Here is a 21905-nt window from a genome sequence, read left to right on the forward strand (position 1 = left end):
TTTTTTTTTTTACTTGACAGAGAGAGAGAGACAATGAGGGAAGGAACACAAGCAAGGGGAGAGGGAGAGGGAGAAGCAGGCCTCCTGCTCTGCTGAGCAGGGAGGCCGACGTGGGGCTCGATCCCAGGAGCCCAGGATCATGCATAACGACTGAGCCACCCAGGTGCCCCAGATTTCTAAATCTTAAGAACAAGGAGAACTGGGGAAAAATTTTAAAGCATGATCTGCTTTATGATTTTTAAAAGCCACTGTGAGGACTGTGGTGATTGGACCAGAGGGGCCAAAAGGGGTCATTCCACCTGCACTGCCGGCTGGCATGCAGGCCGCGTCTAGAGAATAGAGCCAGAGGAAGAATATATTTGGGAGGCAGAGTCAACAAGCCTTGGTGATGGGCTCAAGGTGCAGGGTGAGGGAGATGATGTGTCAAGGATCACTGCCAGGATTTTGGCTTGCCAGGCGGAGGCAGGTACACCGGGAGGGTGGGACCAGATCTGGGGGTAAGATCAAGGGTGTTCTTCGAGACATTTACTTCTCTGATACTCAGGAAACTTCAAAGGCCGTTGCAATATGGAGGCTTGATGTTCAGAAGTTTCTGGACCAGAGATATAAAACTGAGAGTCACTGACATCAAGATAGTATTTTAAATGCATGAGAATCAATGAGATCACGTACACAGTGTGTACTGAAAACAGAAGAGAGTTCAGAACACACCTTGGATATCTTCATCATTCAGAAATCTACTAGAGGAAGGGACAAAACGCACCGCAAAGCGGTGGCAAGAGAAATCGGAGGGAAACAGGGCATCCTGGAAAAGGACAGCAACAAGTCAAGAGGGAGAGAAGGCACCACGCAGAACCAAGTGACAAGGACAAGAGCCATGTGGTACCCTCGTTCGCACACCTAAGGCACAATACTTGGGGAGTGTGGATATTCAATCATTTATCTGTTGATGAATCATCTGTTGAGTTTATCTGAATGTTTAAAAGTTTGTGCCCTAAGGCACTTATATTTGATGAGGGAAAAGTAAACACAAATCATGATGTTGCAAGGCCCTCTTTATAACTACAAAGACAGGTATAAACAATGCTACTGGAATCCACAGGCGCGCGGGAGCACTTGTGGCTGGCCTCACGGAGGAGGAGCCATCCGAGCTGGATTGTGAAAGTGCTTTAACATTCACGAAGAACAGTGAGCTCGTTTGCAGTGGATCATAAAGACATTTCAGCTGTAGGATTCGATTATTATCACGTCAGAAGAGCCATCAGTAATCAATAGCTCATTCCACACGCACTTCTACTTCTGACAGCACCTCTAAAGAGCTGTTTACCAAAGACTGTAACATTTTTATTTTAAAACAACAACCACATTTAATCCAAAAATCAATAGCAACTCAAACAGCTGGCCTGAAGCCTGTCTTTACCTCTGAAAACACAGTTGATAGAAACAATGGCGATACTGAGCCCTCTTAGAACAATTAAATTAAAACAATGAGTGTGTCTCACTGACATAAAAGAGCATTCTACTTAATAAATCATTTGGACTACGATGACACATCAATTTAAATTTTTTTAGAAAGTTATCATTTAAAATCTAAAATTAACTTTTGAACTTTCAGGCTCTTGTCTATTTAAGTGATGGGAGGAAGATTTTATTGTGCATTGAGTGACACAGAAGCTAATCTGTGCTTGCTTTCATTCCACATTATTTATTCTACCTAATGCTGGCTGTAAGCTACTGTAAGCAACTGCTTCCTTCTTGGGGAGTCTTCATAGTGGATTACCTGCATAAACCTTACCTCCAAGTATCAGTGTTGCATTTTATGATGCTAACTCTGAAAAAGTCTGATTTCCATTATAATGACAAGTGAAAATGGGTATTATTTCCAATCAAAGAGCATTTGCAAATTGTATTCAGTTTCAAGAGTATGGTCTGAACTAGTTCAACAACCTTTCTTCTCCCAGGACCATGTGACATCGTTAGCTATTTGAGGATCACTGTTACTACTCTTTAATTCTCCATCCCACCCTCTAATGGGGGGCCTGGGTGGCTCAGTAGATTAGGCCACTGCCTTTGGCTCCGGTCATGATCTCAGTGTCCTGGGATGGAGGCCTGCTCGATCTCTGCTCAGCAGGGAGCCTGCTTCCCCTTCTCTCTCTGCCTGACTCTCCTCTGCCTACTTGTGATCTCTCTCTCTGTCAAATAAATAAATAAAATCTTAAAAATTAAAAAAACAAAACAAAACAAAAAAAACCAACGTCCTTAGATCACAACTAAAGGATTAAGCTAATCCTGACTTGCAAATTTAGCACAATGTAGACTCTACCAGGAAGCAATAATGACAGCTAAAATTCATGAGGACCTTATGTATTCCCGGCATTGTGCTAAAAATAAACGCCTATTTTCAATCCTCACAGCTACTCTATAAATAGTTTTAATTCTTATTTTATAGGTGAGGAATCTCAAACCAAAAAAGACTAAGTAAATACTGTGCTGTCGCTTACACTGTTAACAATCCAGAACCCAAGACAAGGTTTTAAAAACTATAATCATAAAAATTGTAGTTATTAATGGCATGATAGTACAAACATATAAGATCAGAGATAAACTAGAATTTTGGAAAATGACCCAAATAAAATCTAAGGCCCTTATTTTACCTTAGAAACTTCATTATTCTTACAGCCCAATTAAGTTAAACACACGAATAGTCCCACAAACCCTAGAGTTTATGCTTTTTGTCTCCTACACACTCAACGTTCTGCCACAGCCAACCATCTAATTATAGACTTACTTCCAAGGAATCAAATCTCACAACCCAGAGTATCAAATTGGAGGCAAGAGACCCATGGCTTTTGCACATTTCCCACCTTCTATTCTGACTACACCAAGGCAACTGACATTTTAAATTGATTTTAAAGTTATTTCTGAAAACTAGGAAGATGCTGTGATTAAATGTGATGAGTATGACTGGAAATCAAGGACCTTCCTCCCATTTCCGACAATCCCGGTGTAGTAAGTTTTATTTTAAAAGGAGGAGGAAGAAGATGATCATAAGAGAAAAGTAAATTCCAGAAATCTGTGGACCTTGGAAGGATCACAAGACAGGAAGGTTTCAGAAGTCTGCCCCAAAAGTGAACCCTGCAACATTAGAGCTATAATGAGCAAAATGGCATTTTATTAATGACTACCTTCCCTTTTCACCACTTTTTCTACTGTCTTGCCGATACTGTCGTCTTAGGCAAGCCAACAAAGGGCAACTGTCAACTTGCTCCTTCTAGGAATCCTTCTCCTCATCACCACTTCCACCTCCCTAAAAATCCTTCACCACATCTCATCGCATCTCAACGGTCACCTTTAAAGAAAATGAGAAATCAGCTCCAGATAGATAAAGGATCAATAATAAAACAACCTTGCACTTTACTAAAGAACAGAGGAAAAGAGAACCTCACATGCTGTTGGAACAATTTATTATAGCTAATAAATGGATTCTGTCATCAGACACAAGATGAATGAATACAACGTGTGTGTGTGTGTGTGTGTGTGTGTGTGTGTATTTTTTTTAAACCCAAACTTTAACAACAATAAGAAGAAAACAAAGCAAAAGCCACTGGAAAAAAATTGTAAGAAATATTTATGAAATATACTTCCTGGAGATATGCATAATAAATAAAAATACAGACGATCCTATGCTAGATGCCCAAAAGTAATTAAAATAAGCCAGTAAATTGCCATATGACCCAACAATTCCACTTATCCAAGAAAACTGAAAACATATGCCCACGTAAACTCTTGTGCAGGAATGTTCACATACTTTATAGTAGCCAAAAAGTGGAAACAATCTAAATAAACACCAACTAATAGTGAAGAGATGAAATGTGGTAGGTCCGTACAATGGAACATTATTCCGCAATAAAAAGGAATCAAGTGCTGACACCTGCTACCACATGAATAAACCTTAAAAACACTGTGCTAAGTGTAAGAAGCCAATCACAAAGACCACATATTATAGGATTCCATTGATACGAAATGCCCAGAATGGGCAAATCTAGAGACAGAAAATAAATCAGTTGTTGCTTGGGGCTTGCGGGTAGAAAGACATGTAGGGAACGGGTAGGAACTGCTAATGAGCACAGAGTTCCTTTTGTGGGAGACAAAACTTTCTAAAATTAGATTGTGACCATGGGCATACAACTGTATAAATACAGGTAAATTATATGGTATGTGAATTATTTCTCAATAAAACTGTTGAATAAAAAGTACATAAATAAATCAGCAAATGGAAATAGAAAAGGTAGACCATCATGTATGTATACACATACACACATAAAATAAATCACCTCCTAACAAAGATAAAACTGAAACCCCTGGTATCACTGTATACCAATTAAACTAGAAGAATATACATATAAATCAAAAACTTGACCAAAAACTTGGTCAAGTGGTCAAGTGGCTGTCTCTTTCAGATTAACATCCCCGGTCTTTACAGTGGTCTACAAGGCTCACGTGTTCTGTCTTCACTCCATTGCCACGATCAACACTCTCAACTCTTGTCCCTCCAGTGAAGATCCCAGAACTTCTCTGATATCAGGACCTTCACATCAATGCACTGTGTTAATGCAAGGGTTAGGGGAACTGACCCCCTAGACAGCTGAAAATCTGCATTTCTAACTTCTGACTCCCCCTGAAAATGGCCTACTGTTGACCAAAAACCTTACAACATGAACAGTCAATCAGCATATGTTTTGTACTGTATTTTTACAGTAAAGTAAGCTAGAGAAAAGAAAGCATTACTCAGATAATCATAAGGAAGATTAAATATTTTTATAGTACCATACTGTATTTATAAAAAAAAAAACAATGTATAAGTGAACGGGTAGTTCAAGCCCATAGTGCTCAAGGGTCAACTGTAAATGGAGATATGCAATCAGTAGACTTTCAAGGCTAGCTTCTTTTCCTTATCATATTGCTTTTGAAATTCGTCCTACTTGTGAGTATCAGTAGCTTGTTTTCATGAGTAAACCATAAACTACATTTTGGGGATAAACCACAATTTGTTTATCCATTAATTCACTGATAGACATTTAGGTGATTCCCAGGCTTGGATTAGTAAGAATAAAGATTCTGTGAGTATCTACACTCAAGTCTGTGTGTGGGTACATATATGTTTTCATTTCTTCGGGCACATACCTATAAATGGGATTGCTGGTAACAGTTTAAGTGTATATTTAACTTTATTGGAAACCACCAAGCTATTTTCCAAAGTGGTTGTACTACTTTGCATTCTGCAGTAATATGTGAGAGTTCCTTCTTCCAATGACCTCCCTCTGAGCACTGTTTTAGCTACATCCCGTAAATTTTTATGTATTTCCATTTTCATTTAGTTCAAAATATTAAAAAAAAAATTCTTTGGTTTCTTCTTCGACCAATGAATTATTAAGAAATATGCTAATAGGGACACCTGGGTGGCTCAGTTGGTTAAGCAACCACCTTTGGCTCAGGTCGTGATCCTGGAGTCCCAGGATCAAGTTCCACATCGGGCTCCCTGCTCAGCAGGGAGTCTTGCTTCTCCCTCTGACCCTCCCCCTCCTCATGCTGTCTCTCTCTCTCATTTTCTGTCTCTCAAATAAATAAAATTATATATATATATATATATAAACTTCAAAAAATATATACATATAAACTTCAAGTAAGTTCTCCTTGGTGAATATGCCTACACTTGAAAACAACATTGTTTTGCTCTCTTTAGAGGGCATGTTCTACAAATGTTAATTAGATCAGGTTGGTTGATAGCATTGTTCAAAATTTCAACAATTGTGCTGATTTTCTGTCTATATATTCCATTAATTACTGAAAAAGGAGTATTGATATATCCAACTATAATTGTGCTTTTGTCATTCTCCCTTCAGTTTCATTGGTCTTTACTTCAGGTATCTGAAGTTCTGTTTTTATTTGTGTACATCTTTAGGGCTACGTACATACATCTTTATGCCCTTCTTTAAAAAGATTTAATTCTATTTTCTATTAACATATAATGTATTATTTGTTTCAGGGGTCCAAGTCTGTGATTCATCAGTCTTAGAACAATACCCAGAGCTCAGCACAACACATAACCTCCCCAATGTCCATCACCGAGCCACCCAATCCCCCCCATCCTCCTTCCATCCAGCAACCCTCACTTTGTTTCCTGAGATTAAGAATCTATTATGGTTTGTCTCCCTCTCTGGTTTTGTCATTTCATTTTTTTCCTCTCTTCCCTATGATCCTCTGTCTTTATGTCCTTTGATGAACTGACTTATTTACTGGTATAAAACACTGGCAAAAATTGCCTTGTTTTAAAGTTTACTTTGATATTAATATGGAAACTGCAATTTTCTTTGCATTTGTATTTTCATGATAGATATTTTTCATTTCTTTTATTGTTTAACCTGTCCGGACAGGGCTTCACATTTAAAATAGCTCTTTTGCAGCCATCATAAAGCTGAGTCTTATTTCAACCATTATGATAATTTCCACCTTTTTACTGGAGCATATACACCATTTACATTTAGTGTAATTATTGGTATAATTGGGTTTAAATTCACTAACTTTATGTTTGTTTTCTAATTGTCACATATATGCTTTTTTCCTTTCTACCTCCATTCCTGCCCTTTGTATTTTTATTCCATTTTTTAATGATTCTATTTTATTCCCATTATTTAGTAATACCTCTAATACCTCTATATTTTCTCAGTGGTTTCTCAGGGCAGAGATCAACAGATGTCAGCTTGGGGGCCAAACATCCCTTGTGCCCTTATTTTTTATGGTTCATGATATAGAATGATTTTCATGTTTTTAATAATTTTCCCCAAAACTGAAAAGAAAAATCTATGGCAGAGATTTTCCACAGTGGTTGTACCATATTTTCTATCCCCACCAGCAATGCATGAGATAAAAACAAAAACAAAAACTTCCTAATGGGTGTGAGATAATATCCCATTGTGGCTTTGATTGCACAATCCCATTGTGCATTTCCCTACTGACCAATGATATCTGTCATCTCTTCATATGCTTATGGGACAGCTGCACATCTTCTTTGGAGAAATGTCTATTAAAGTCCCTTACCCATTTTGAAGTGGGTTGTTTTTGCCTTCAGTTTTGAAAGATATTTTCATTAGGTATAAACAATTTAGTTGACATTGTTGTTGTTGTTGTTGGGTACTCTTAACATATCACTCCACTGCCTTGCAAGTTGCATAGCTTCCGATAAGTCTGTTGTAATTATTATCTTTGTTCCACTGCAATTGTCTAATTTATATGGCTGCTTTTAAGATTTCCTTTAATCACTGATTTTCAGCAATTTAATTATGATATATCTTTGTGTGATCTCTGTTTTCTTCTGCTTTGGAGTACCTTCCTGTTCTTATGGATTTATAGTTTTAATTTCTTTAAATAATTTTTTTCTTCAAAGAAATTTTTTTTGTGATTTCTTCTCCTTGCTCTTTTGTGGGGACTCTAACATATACGTTAGATCATTTAATACTGTGCTAGAGGACATGATGTGCTGTTAAATTTTTTCAGGCTTTTTTCATCTATGTAATTCATTTTGGACAGTTTCTATTCCTATGTCTTCAAATTCACTGATCTTTTTACTCAGCATTTAGGTTGTTCTCAACAGTGTATTTTTCATTTCTTATATTATATATTTAATCAATAAAACTTCCATTGTGGTCTTTTTTGTATCTTTATTTTCTCTCCTCATCATGATTTCTATATTACTGAGCATGTGTGTAATACTTTTTAATATGTTTGTAAGAGTTAATTAAATAAGAGTTGTAACTTCTTGTTTTTGTTACACCTCGTACTTTCTTGCTTCTTTGAATCCTTGGCAATTTTTAACAGCTTTATTGGTGTACATCTGGCATATAATAAAGTAAGCATGCTTAAACTATACACTTGGTAAGGGTTGATATATGTATATACCCACAAAACCATGAACATCAAGATAAAGAATATATCCACATTCCCCTGAAAGCTTCCTCATGTCCCCTGGGGATCCCTTCCTTCTGCCTCTCCTGGACTTTCTTCTAACACATAGTTAAATTATTTTTAAATAAATGTGATCCATTCAAGGTTTGCTTTAATTTTTTGTTGCAGCAGTTCCAGAGCAGCCTTTAGCCTTAGACTAACATGGTCCCACTAATGAGGTCTTCTATTGTCCCAAAATTAGAAGGTCTCTCCATTCTGGTTTGTAGATGGAAACTATTCCTAATCCTATGAACTCTGAGAATTGCTTGTTCTACCGCTTTCTTTCCCCATCCTTGTCGTATTTTATACCATGATTACTCAGCTGAAGATATGAGGAGATTGCAAGAGAAATCACCACAACTTTCTCTTACTCCTTCTCTCTCTGTAGTTGTCTCCTCTCCAGGATTGCCACAAATTCCAGATACTTCTGCTTTACTGAATTTTACTCTTCTGACTCTTCAGTTCCAGTAGACTACGTTTGAATCCTTCTTCCTACACTGGAGATAGTGTGATCTCAGGACCCACTGCTTCTGTTTTCCTTTGGTAAGGGATTACAGTGTTCAACTGCCTATTATCCAATGTGTGGAAGCAGTTGTTTTTTATAGATTTTGTCAATTTCTTTAATTGTCTGTTGTTGGGAAATGATTCCTATAGCAGCTAGGAAGATATTTATGTGATTCCAACAGCCTGCATTTTAGGCAAAATATCTCCCAGAATGATAAAAATATTTTATCAATCTTCCTTTGTCTCTCTAAAGGCACAAGATCTGAGTCTGGGATCCAATTGGCTAACCTCAATCATACAATTCTATTTCTCTGTATCTTGAAGGAGCTCTCTGAGATTCTGGTTCTCTGACAAAGTAGAAGCTGATAGTACCATGTCTTCTAACCTCGACTCTAGAAATTAATGTGCCTGAAAATGCTGAAGATCACAAAATGCATGTAACATAGCTATTTTTTTCACTGCCTCATTGTTATGGCTTCATGAGACTGATTCTTTCAAAATTTAATGCAAACATATTAGGTCAATGTATTTGTTGTATATCAGAATATAAGTATTGGTTTGAATGCATTCATTACATCTTTACCACATACAGTTCCACAAAGCTTAACCCTTATGGCCTTTCAAAAATGAAAGTGAGTTTTTCAGGCTTTACAGAATCATTTAAAATTGATCATTTATGAAATATCATTTTCCTGTCTGCTTTAGACTGTACAGTTTCCCATAAAAGAAGTTAATTGCATTTAATTTTATAAATTGCCATCGGCATTATGGATATAAGAGTGTTTATGAATAAAGATGGAGAAGACTGAAAATCATGGCCAGAGAAACTGATATGGTAGTTTATCTAGGTGAGGAGAAGCTAAACATCCCCTCTCCAACCACACAGTGTCAATGAAGGATTTCTTTCCAAGTACATATTATTTAGCTTGCAGGGTGGTAGAAAAGGAGACCAAAATCATTAACAAGAAAGAAAGAAAGAAAAAATCATGAAATCAATAAATGTGCTCAAGTGTTACAGAGTCACTTTACTCAAAGTCTGAATATGGTTTTTGAAAAAAAGCACTTCTGTGCTGTGAATTTTAATTATTTCAAGTTACCAGCACATCAAGAAGGAGATAACTCCAGTTCTTGCTCTAAATAGAGTACTTCCCTCTTCTTTTTCTCTCAGTCTTGCTCACACACACACTCTCTCTCTCTTTTTTTTTTTAGCAAGTATGAGTCAAAGTCAGATCAGTCTTCATTTCACTCAAGATTCAGTAAGACTGGTGTACTGTTTCCCAACCCAACACCAACTATAATAAAACAAATTTATTTCTGAACATCCTAAAGGAGTAACAGCCTTATCTAATATACAGATTGGTGCTGTGGGTTAGAACTGCTCTATCTCCTTCAGCATGCTGAAATCAGGTAAGTCACAGATGGAAGAACTTAGGATATAAACCAAATTTTTAAAGTAGTGTTGAGTATACAGACACCTCTCACATCAAGTCATGAGACAAGCCTTCCTGGCAGCAATTTATATTCTCAGAAGGCATAGTTCTTTTCTTTGAAGCACACTGTTAGGATTTTTGTGTTTGTGACATCATTGGTTAAAGTGTCATAATTTGATGTGCGCGTGAGTTAACTCTATTCACAGTGACAAACTAAACCTTAAATGAACTGCCATTCTTTTAAATCTATGCACAAGATTGCAAATAGGTAAGATTACAGTTGACTTTTCCAAGTCCATCACCACTGCTAAAAATAATTCAAAGTGAATTCGTATTAACAATGTACAAGCAAATATATTTGAAAGCAGAGATAATACGTTGTTTTTAATAGCAATGCTCACCAACCAGCCATGTGTTTGGAGTACAAATAATTTAAACAAAGGGGTCTCATTATTTCTTTTTTTAACAAAATTAAAAGTTGGATCACAGCATATGCTATAGTGCTCAATAAATTTGTCAAATGCATATGTATTTCTAAGGATTTTCTTTTACACTTGCAACATTTACTTCCCTTTAATAAACAACAGTAATAATTTAAAATTCACCAACTATTTTCTCCACCAAAACTCACCTACATGTAATTTGGAGCATAGATTTAAAAAAAAAAAATTATGGTTAAATTTTGATTTATTATTATTATTTTGAATTCCAGTTTAGTTAACATACAGTGAATAATTTTATTACTTTGATTCAAAAAGTTCCATATCAGTGGTCATCAAGATACGCGGATTCTAATCCCCCTTCACCCATTTCACTCCTTCCCCCACTGACCTCCTTTCAGGTAACCCTCAGTTTGTTCTCTGTAGTTAAGACTGTTCCATTGTTTCTTTTTTCTTTGTTCACGTCTTTCTTAAATTCCACCCGTGAGTGAGATACTATGGTATTTGTCTTTGTCTGAATGGCTCATCTTGCTTAGCATAAGGCTCTCTGGATCCACCCATGTTGTTCCAATGGCAAGATTTTGTTTGTTTTTATGGCTAAATGATATTCCTCTGTGTGTGTGTGTGTGTGTGTGTGTACACCACACCTTCTTTATCCATTCATTAACTGATGGACACTTGGGCTCCTTCCAAATATTAGCTATTGTAAATAGTGCTGCAGTAAAATAGGAATACGAGTATCTCTTCAACTTACTGTTTTCATATTCTTTTCATACATATCTGGTAGTGTAATTCCTGGATTGTAGAGTAGATATTTATTTATTGCTTTGAGGCACCTTACTATATAAAAAGCTGGCACTTGTATACATGAACAACAACCTTAAATTCATCCCATATTTTCTTCATTTTTTAGCTTGACCTTCTGGTCAAGGCTTTAGCTTTACTGATGTTGGCTGCTGTGTACAGAGATCCTTCCTTGTCTGGGTAATTTAAAAGCATAACTCGTAGATGAGCATCTCTTCTGTTTCCTCTACTAGCAGTAGGCCTTATGCCTGGTATTAATGCTACTTCTCATTTTGCCAATTTGGATTCCTCCCCACCTCTGTCACAGCCACCACAGAAAGCAAGTTTTGGTAGATTGTGAAAAACCTGTTTTACTTGAGGCTCCCTATGCTTCATGGCCTGCAAAACATAACAGCTTGCAAATCCTGCAGCAGCGAAGGTCGATCCAACTGCGACCACTCTACTGGTCTTGGCTCTGGCTCAGCTCCCCAGCTTCTGCCCAGACTGCAGTCCAGCCCAGCCCAGAGGCCGCAACCGCCAGTGCCACACCTCCACCCCACAGTGATGCGGCCACCACCAGCAGGCACAGAACCTATTTGTAATTTTTTGAGGAACCTCCATAGCGTCTTCCCCAGTGGCTGCACCAGTTTGCTTTCCCACCAACAGCGCATGAAGGTTCCTTTTTCTCCACATCCTCGCCAACACTGATGTTCCTTGAGTTTTTTATTTTAGCCATTCTGACAGGTGTAAGGTGCTATCTCATTGTAGTTTTGATTTGCATTTCCCTGATGATCTGTGATGTTGAGTCTCTTTTCCTATGGTCTGCTGGCCATCTGTACGTCTTCTTTGGAGAAATGTTTGTTCATGTCTTCTGTCCATTTTTTAATTGGACTGTTTGGTTTTTAGTGTTGAATTGCTTTTTTTTTTTTTTTTAATTTGAGAGAGAGAGTGGGAGAGCATGCATGTGAGTGTGGGGGAGAGGAAGAGGGAGAAAGGGAAAGAAGCAGACTGCCCATAGAGCATGGAGCCTGACATGGGGCTTGATCTCATAACCCCGAGATCATAACCTGAGTCAAAATCAAGAGCGCAATGCTCAACTGAGCTACCCAGGCACCCCAGGTTGCATAAGTTCTTTGTATATTTTGGATACTAATCCTTTATCAGATATGTCATTTGCAAGTATCTTCTCCCACTCAGTACGTTGTCTTTTTAGTTTCCTTGTCTGTTTCCTTTGCTGTGCAGAAACTTCTTATTTTGATGAAGTTCTAATGTTTATTTTTGCTTTTGTTTCCCTTGCCCCAAGAGACATGTCTACAGCTGGTGTCAAAGAAGTTACTGCCTATGTTCTCCTCTAGGATTTTTATGGTTTCAAGTCTCACATTCATATCTAATTCATTTCAAGTTTATTTTTATGTATGCTGTAAGAAAGTGGTCCAGTTTTCCCGACATTGCTTGTTGAAGAGACTGTCTTTTTCCCATTGCATGGTCTTGCTTCTTTAATTATAGATTAATTGACTGCATAACTGTGGGTTTATTTCTGGGCTTTCTATTCTGTTCCATTGATCCGTGTGTCCATTTTTGTGCCAGAGCCATACTGTTTTGATTATTATAGCTTTGTAACATAAGTCTGGAATTGTGATACCTCTAGTTCATTTTTCTTTTTCAAGATTGCTTTGGCAATTTGGAGTCTCCTGTGGTTCCATATAAATTTTAGGATTGTTTCTTCTAGTTCTGTGAAAAAAGTTGATGGTATTTTGATAGGGATTGAATTAAATGGGTAGACTACTTTGGGTAGTATAGACATTTTTAACAATATTTGTTCTTTCCAATCCACGAACATGGAATGTCTTTCCACATCTTTCTGTTGTTTTCAATTTATTTCATCATGTTTTACAGTTTTCAAAATACAGGTCTTTTACCTCTTTGGTTAAGTTTATTCCTAGGTATTTTAATTATTTTTGGTGCAATTATAAATGGGATTGATTCCTTAATTTCTCTTTCTGATGCTTTATTATCAGTGTACAGAAATGCAATAGATTTCTGCATATTGATTTTTGTATTGAGACCTTACTGAATTCACTTCTGAGTTTGAGCAGTTTATTGGTAGAGTCTGTAGGGTTTTCTATATACAGTATTATGTGATCTGCAAATAGTGAAAGTTTGACTTCTTCCTTACCAGTTTGGATGACTTTTATTTCTTCTTGTTGTCTAACTGCTCCGGCGAGGACTTCCAGTACTATGTTGAATAAAAGTGGTAAGAGTGGATATCCTTGTCTTGTTCCTGACCTTAGGGGAAAGCTCTCAGTTTTTCACCACTGAGTATGATGCTAAGCTGTGGGTTTTCCATATATGGCCTTTATTGTGTTGAAGTGTGTTTCCTCTAAACCCACTTTGTTGAGAGTTTTTATCATCAATGTTTGTATGGAGTATGAATTTTTTAAAATATCAGCTGAATTTAAGTTTTAGTTTGTATGAGACATACCATTCCCTATCTATGGTCTAAGTACCATACTATGAATAAATTAAATAGTTTTTCCCCCAGTGTACTGAGAAATAATGGACTTCGCTGTAGAAATAATAAAGTTTACAGTAAAAAGCTTTTACATTCTTCTTCCTAAGAAACATTTTCTCATGAAATTAAATACCACCACTAAAAGTTATGAGTATAGTAATAAAAAGCATTGGCTTATTTATTTCACCATTTCAAAAATGAGAACTAAGCTGTCAGAAGTACTATTATCCAGTTTGACCAAGGAAAAGAAAACCTAATTGTCACCAATACTTATGACCACACTATAAAACAGATGCTTTAGACAGATGTTCCTAAATACCTAGTTCCTCAATACTTGATCAACTAGCTCTACAGTAAAACAAATGAAGGACATCTATGAATATTGTGACATCAAAATAATGAAGATAAAGTTAGTGTTTGTGCCTGAAAAATTGTTAGTGACCAAAAATGCAGGTAAGTACTCAAGACACCAAAGCAATGAAGAGTTATTAGTTCAATCATGAGTTATTATTTCTGTGGCATTAATTTGTGAAATGGACTGGCCAACACAGGGATTTTGACAGGGTAGGGAAGCCAAGAAAGGTCAGGATAGCAAAATCTATGAGACTCTGACAAGTTACCCATCCACTTCTGAATGGCTGGGGTGTTCTGAAAGTGTTACCTGGCCAAAATGTGCACCAACAGCAGAGTGAAGGCACCATCTGCTCCAGTGTTCAGACCACGACAACAGCAACATAGACCATGAGGGCCACTTTGCTATGGGAGCATTTTTAAAAAGGCATTTACCCAGACAGGAAGTGTTAAATAAGTACCTATTCACTAATGAAAGAGACAAAGAGAGTGTCACTTCTGATCTTCCATTACAGCTAGCTAGGACTCTCTTAGAGCCTCCTCTGGAGGGAAGGACTTTCTTGTTTCTGGTGGAATGACACAGAACGCTTCTACTAATGTTTTCATAAATTAAACCAAGAAATCCAAAGAGAGGTTTAGCTTCCAAAACTACACACTTTTCTCATGCTCTTCCTCTGAGAGCAAACAGAGAAGTTGTGCAAAAGAAAAGAAAACAAAACATCTATAGGAAGACGCTGGAGAACTACTATAGCAGCAAGAACTTGTGTCAAAAACCCAAAAGGTAAGGAAAGCCCGTAGTCAGGATCCAGACTTGGTGTTCTTTTTCCTTGGAGGCATTCAAGTGTACAACAGAGAAGCTGACAAGTTGGGAGAACACAGTGACTGAATCCACAGGTACAGAGAGCTAGCTATTGGCGGTCCCACAAAGCTGAGAGATTCAGGGGAGATATTTGGAATTTGGCTTCCATGGAGCAGGAAGCTCTCAAAAAATATCCCCAAAGTTCCGGTGGGATTTTGAACACCTCTGCCCTAAAAGAAAAGGTAAACTGGAAAGAAACCTACTCTTTGAAAAGGAATGAAGCCCAGATTTCAGCTTGAACCATGACTGAATCACAGTTACCTGCCCCTGGCCTAACTGCCCTTAAGAAGCAACACTAACTCCTCCCAGAAGGATGATAAGATCATCCCAAACCTCAAATTACCCTTACACTTCTTCATATAGAACATAGGGCTCTTGATAAAAAGTAAGCAGCTCTAAGAGGCTTGACCAAAGGTCATGAAAGAAAAAAAAACAGACCAAATTGAAGAAACCAACAGATAGGAGATCAGGACACTGCATTGATAAAGACATGAATTTACAGAATTTACAGCTAACTGTGATTATTTTATTCAAAAAATTACAAATCCATGCGGAGAATTTGGGCAAGGAAGCAGAGATAAAAAATAATCCAAAAGAAGTTTTAGAACTGAGAAATACATAGTGGGAAATTCTGCTGAAATGCTAAAAAATAAAAGAAAGAAAATCCCCAACTGCTTAAAAATTAAAACCTTTATATGAGAAATCATAAAGAGCTAGAAAATATTTTGAACTGATAACAAAAATACAAAATTCAAAACCTGTGGGATGAAGACAAAAGCTATCTGTAGAAAGTCACGTAGGCTTTAAGGGTAGATATTAGGAAGTCAGAGACCCAAAGCCCTCTCTCAGCCTCTGCTAACGGTGAAACATGTCTATTTCCCAACACGGCGATCCCACTTCTGGTTTCATAACAAAGGAAAATGTGTGCCTATGTGCACTGAAGATATATATCACGGAAATGTATATATTAAGGCATTTTTTTTAAATTTTATTCACTGATCTGAGAGAGAGAGAGAGATCACAAGTAGGCAGAGAGGCAGGCAGAGAGAGGAGGGGAAGCAGGCTCCCTGCTGAGCAGAGAGCCCGATGTGGGACTCGATCCCAGAACCCTGAGATCATGACCTGAACCGAAGGCAGAGGCTTTAAACCACTGAGCCACCCAGGTGGCCCCAAGACACATGTTTTAGTGACCAGAAAGTGAAATAAACCCTAATTTACATCAATAGTAGAAGAGATAAAGAATTTACGGTACGTACAACAAAGTGGAACACTTGCCATAATGAAGGCAAATGTGGATGAATCTCGACGTGTTCAAAAGAGGCCAGAAAAGAATACATACGGCAGCATTCTAGTTTTAGAAAATTCAAAAGAGGCAAGCAAAAAATTCGCCTACAGTGTTGCCCGAGGCCAGTGTTACCTTTAAGGAGAAGGGCAGTGACGACGCAGGCATGGGAAAAACGTGTTTCATGATTGGGATACTGGCTGCACGAATGTGTTTTCTTGATGACAGTCTGTAAGACTCCAAAAATCAAGGATAAAGCAGCTCTGGCCTTAGCAGCAGGGCTTAGCAGCAGGGCCGTCAAAAAGATTTAGGGTAAAGATCAGGAATCAATCCATGAGGAAGATGACAAACTGGTAAAGTTTCACCTTCGAGAAGGAATGATGTGGGAACACCATCTGTGGCACCTGTAATTACTGGGCTGTCCTGGAGAAAGCAACTACACAGAACCCTGGCACATTTTAGCATGATAAGGGAAGTTCCTGAGACTTATACACTCAGTATATGCTAAGTATACTGTAAATGTCATATTAATATTATGTTAAATAAGTATATTTAACATAGGAGGTATATATAATATGCTTAACCCACTGTAGATAACAGAGCTGCCGAGTAACGGGACACATGCCTCTATAATGACATTCTCCATCACTGAACATGTGGTCACCAAGGTAGGACCTGCACCCTCGGGGTGGAGGCGGGAGTGGATGGAGGAGACTGCGGCACCGTATGGAGAGGTCACCGTATGGAGAGGTCACCGTATGGCTGGTCACTGAAGTCCCTCCCACCACCTTCAGACTGTATGCATGATTAAAAAATATATACCTTACCCTTAAGCGTGTAGTGGAGATCTCCGCTTTTAAAATATCGGGATCATATTTAGTACTGGATGAAGAGCCTGAGAATACTTTTCGGAGAGAAAAAAGAAAAGAAAAAAAAATTAACTTTTCCAAGTTGCAGAACTTGTTCTCGGTTTAGAATTTACAAACTCTAAAAACGAGATTTACATGCTTCTGTGGATACTTACTTTAGAATTCCTTTATTGTCATTCATCAGAACCTAGATATAAAAAGTAATCTTCAAACCTTTATCATTTTTTTCATAAAAACTCAAGAAAGAGGAATGTCATAAAGACCACGGAGCTTACTGCTCTCCAGAGCTCATGCCTACATCTAAACTCTTAGAGGACCCTACGGTACATGCAGCTTGTCAGAGCTGTGCATTCCCCAGAAACTTCCAGAACTTCTGAGCCCATCCATACTGCTTCTTTAGATAAACCAGCTCCGGATGATCAGTTTCTGAGATGTGAGAGAGTGACCAACAGAAACTTCATCCTGGCCAACAGTTCCAGCGCCTCCCGCTAAAATATCGTACAAGGGTTGCAAAGGGGGCCAAATTATCTGCCTGGATCCTAACACGTGAAAATGAACTCATATATAAGTAAAAGACAATCACACAGAGGAAGGAGCAAAAACTAGACGGGATTCATTATCTGCAAATGGGGGGGAGGGGTGGGTATTTCAGTCTGGAATGGAGTCAAGGGGTTCAGCTATGAAGTCTGTGGGGTGCCCTCACCCCCTTTCATGGCTTCTGCCCACGAAGGAGCAGGACTCAAGATGAAATTCCACCGAAACCCAACTGGCCTTCCCTTAGCTACACTTTGGTCCCCATTTCCAGAGTCTGAGCAGACACACTGTACTTACAGCTGGTGTGAGAACTTGACTTTTCCTTGTAGGCGTCGTTTAATCGTACATATTCATCGAGGGCCAAGGCAAGTCTCTGTTCTTTCACGTGGTACAGCTCCTTCTGGGTCCTGAGAGTGTCCTGAGCCACCGAGAGATAGTCCTTGAGCATCTTCTCCTGCTCCCCCCTCCACTGTTTTCGTGGATCTTCAATCTGTGTGGTTTCTGAAAATACATTAGGTGGGTTATATTTTAGAATTTAATGATTTTGGGGGGGATCATTTAAGCTTTATTAAAAAAAAAAAAGTTGCTAGCTTTAATTCTTATCTCCTCCAAGCAGTTCCTTAGTATTTATGAAGTGACCTCGCTAGAAATCGGATAGAGTTCTTGCTTGATTTTACCCAGTGGCTCACCACACCATCCACCCCACTTCAGATCCTTGTTAACAATTTATCCTCACTGTGAAGCCATCGTACACAACGTTGCCAAAGGAAGCTTCCTTCACCGGGGTCCCGCCATTCCTCTCAAGAATTTCCTGGCTCCCCAATACCTACAGAATAAAAGCCAAATGATTGATGCCGGCATTCAAGGTCCTGTGTGATCTGAACCCAATCTACTTCCCATGGCACATGTTTCCCTTTACTTAATATAGGACACTCTTGCCACGTTGCCCTTGACATCGGCGCCCCTCAACGTCTCTGCTGGCCGACCCCAAATCCCCAACTCTGTTACACGTCCACCACAGTCAGTGTAGAAATCATGAGAAAACACTTTGAAATGTCTATGGCAATTCAATACAGTTATTGTATACTGTTGACTCTACTAGTATTCGGGTTTGCATTTTATCCTTTTTTCCCATTTTCCGAATAATTCATTTTTATTGTATTTTATAAAAGTATCAGTCAGTCCGTAGTGGATTTGAAAACTAAAAACAAACCAAAACCAAAAGCAAAAACAAAGCCAAAACAAAACGGAAAAAAAAAAGAACAAAACCCTGGTCCTGCTTGGAGAATACACAACGGCACCATTCTTGGTTCTGTCTGTTGGATACTAGAATCACCCAGGGAGCTCTTAAAGGGGAAAAAAAAATTCCCAGCCCAGTGAGAGTTTCTGTAGAAGACCCCAAGCAACGGTAGGTTTAAAAGGTGCATAGAAATTGCAAGGAATGCAAAGAGCCCTCTTCTGCAGTGGCTCTCGAGCTGCCTTCTCCATGAAATTATTCAAGTACCAGCCCTGAGCTTGCTCGGACTTGCCCACCCTGCCTGGCCCATTCCTCCAACAAAGGCTCTGGCCTGTGCTCTCGCTTTCACTCCTGCCTCCAGACGGACCCTGGAGCTTCCCACTGTGGCCCCGAGAGGGTGGCCCACCCCTTCCCTTGGGAACTGTGAGCGGTACAAGTTGTTTTGATGGCGCTGACTGCTGCGCTTCGCGCTGCCGTTCGGTCACCTCTATGAACTAAATCACTTACTATCCAAAAGGTTGGGTCATACGGGTTGGTCACTGTATGAATATAAGAACCTACTCCTGACGAAGTAGGATAGGGAAATTAATTTATCAAATTGCTGGAATGTCCAGGTACATATCCTGTGTTTAAAATGTTTCTGTGTGGGAGTCTCAGTCTTAATGTACCCCAAGCTCCGTTGTTTCTGGTTGGCCCCAAAGGACGCAGTAAGTCAACGCTCAGACAATGGTCTAAGGTGATCTGATGTGGACACCAGGATCTCTAGGGCCCGGGCTGGTTCTGGAAATGTCTAACTACCCTCGTCTCTAAGGATAAGGGATAACACTAAACTGAAGGGGTTCTGCTGGGAAGCCTGGGTCCCTTAGGGCTTAGAACGGTTCTGAGTGATTAACCAAATGGCCTGGGTTGGTCAGACACTCTGCAGCCACCGCCTCGGGCCTGGGACCTTCACTCCACAGCCACTGGGAACAAAAGCTGAGCTTCTTCTAACGTAGTATTTTGAACACTCATATTTAAAGATGTGAGTATTTCAGCACACAGAAGAGGCCTATCTCATGTAATCAGGAGAAAAAAAAAAAAAAGTCTTGGCATCAATGTCTAGAGATGCAGGAGGGAACAATCCTGATCAGACGTTCCGTCCAGCCCTGATGGACATCATCACGGTGGGGCAGCTTTGCTTTCTGGAAAATAAGGGGAAAGGGCAGATACCAGCCAATAAGAGCCTAAACTTCTCAGTTTAAGAAATTTGTTACAATTCAGGTCTCGGGCGATCCAAACGTGTAATATTTATATTGCTTCCAACATCTAACTGCAAGTCGACTCAAAATACAGAATTCATCCTCTACCAAATGGAAATCTATGGTCTTACAGAAGTTTTCCTAACTGTGGCTGACCAGTAATAATCCTCCCCTGCTCGTGTTCTTGCCCCTTCAGTATGGGCTAGACCTTGTGATCTGCTTCCAATGAATACAAGGGAGAGGACGTGATGGGTAGGACCTGGGACCAGAGCACCAAGGGCTGAGACTGCCAACTGGTGCGTCCCTCCCTCCCTGGTGCTTCGTGGCTTTCCTGCTAAAGCCAAGCACGATGCTGTAAGCTGACCTAGGGAGAGGCCCATATTCAAGGAACAAGGGGGGCCGCTGGCCCTCAGCCAACAGCGAACCGAGCCCTGCCAACAACCACGTGAGCAGGCATGAAAGCGGATCCTTCTCCGGTTGAGCCTGCCTACCACCTTGAGGACCACCAGCCTGTGAGACCGTGAGCTAGAAGATTCCGCTGAGCCTTGCTTGGATTTATGATACACAGGAACCGTGAGATAATAAATGTATTTGGAGCCACTAAGTTTCAAGATCATGCGTTATAGTGAGAGATGTAAGTAATAAGCTCGACAGCTAAAGGGATAACACGAATTCCAACTGCATATGACAACTGTGGATAGTTATGTTATAATAGTTAAAGTATGCACTCCTGGTTCTCTCTCAACACCTTCAGGTTTCATCCAAACGTCTTTTCCCTACATACTGGGGAACGGGCATACTTTCCACAAGACACCTGTTCAGCACTTAAATTGCCTCAAAACACTGAAAGTAACACGGACTGACACTGAAATGAATAAGTAATAATAATGATAATAATGATAAATGATCTGCATTGGGGCACCTGGGTGGCTCAGTCAGTTAAGTGCCTGCATTCGGCTCAGATCATGATCTTGGGGTCCTGCGATCAAGCCCTGTGTCAGGCTCCCAGCTCAGCGGGAAGTCTGCTTCTCCCTCTGTCTCTGCTCCTTGCTCACGCTCTCTCTCTCAAAGAAATAAATTTTTTTAAAAATCTTTAAAAAAAAAAACCCCAAACGATCAGCATTTATTTGGCTAGATCAACAGAAACACTCTTGTTAGTCTGGGTTAGATACTGTATGTTACAAGAGTTTTATGGGAACGTTTACATTTCTCAGATGCTGTACAATGCAAACGTGAGCTACAAAAGAGGGTTCCCAGATGCACCTCAGAAGAAGGTTTCAGAAAGCAGGATTGTGCTTCACCACCACTGGCTACATGTGTTGAATGGATTTGTAAAGAATATTTATTAAGTGCAAATGCTAAAAAAAAAAAGTATTATGAAAATGTGGTATTTTTGAATTAAGACCTGGTAACCTTGGGGAATCACCGTATTAGGACACAATAATTTGCATGATGTCTGCGGAGATGTCCCGTACCTCAAGGGAATTCACGCTCCACTGGTTTCAGGTATGGAACTTTATACACAGAGAACAGGTTGTGAGTTACAAGAGCTTATCGTGGAAGATGATATTATTCTTAAAAGGAGGGTGATCCCTGTCTGTCATGCCTATTTCCGTTCTTTCTGCTGTCCTCGGGAAGAATGGGTGACACAAATTGGAGTAACTGTCCTTTTCCTTCTTCTTAGAAATTACCCGCGGAGCTTATTATCCCTTGTTACTTCTACAGACGAGTACCAACCATCTACTACAGGCAATACAGGGGAAATGAGATGTTCGGATGTGAGGCCCTCCTTTCAAGGAACCTACAAAATGGAGAGGAAAATGTGACCCACGAGTTAAAAAACCAAAAAACAAAAAGCAAAAACC

At 39.3% G+C, this 21905-nt stretch overlaps 1 protein-coding gene across 4 annotated transcripts in view; it reads right to left on the minus strand.

The window, feature by feature from the left end:
* The window catches only part of WWC2 (WW and C2 domain containing 2), a 204190-nt gene that overhangs the window by 80887 nt on the left and 101398 nt on the right, over positions 1-21905 (minus strand). For 2 of the 4 annotated variants that reach the window (XM_044225654.1, XM_044225655.1), the window contains exons 3-4: positions 17863-18066; positions 16990-17066 (exon numbers count right to left, since the gene is read on the minus strand). In XM_044225654.1, the coding sequence (XP_044081589.1) occupies positions 16990-17066; positions 17863-18066 (281 nt within the window). Of the gene's footprint in view, positions 1-16989; positions 17067-17862; positions 18067-18301; positions 18392-21905 lie in introns of all 4 variants that reach the window. The other 2 variants (XM_044225657.1, XM_044225656.1) reach the window with 2 other exon arrangements.

The sequence above is a fragment of the Neovison vison genome, chromosome 11 (genome assembly GCF_020171115.1).
Source record: "Neovison vison isolate M4711 chromosome 11, ASM_NN_V1, whole genome shotgun sequence".
NCBI classification, from domain to species: Eukaryota; Metazoa; Chordata; class Mammalia; order Carnivora; family Mustelidae; genus Neogale; species Neogale vison.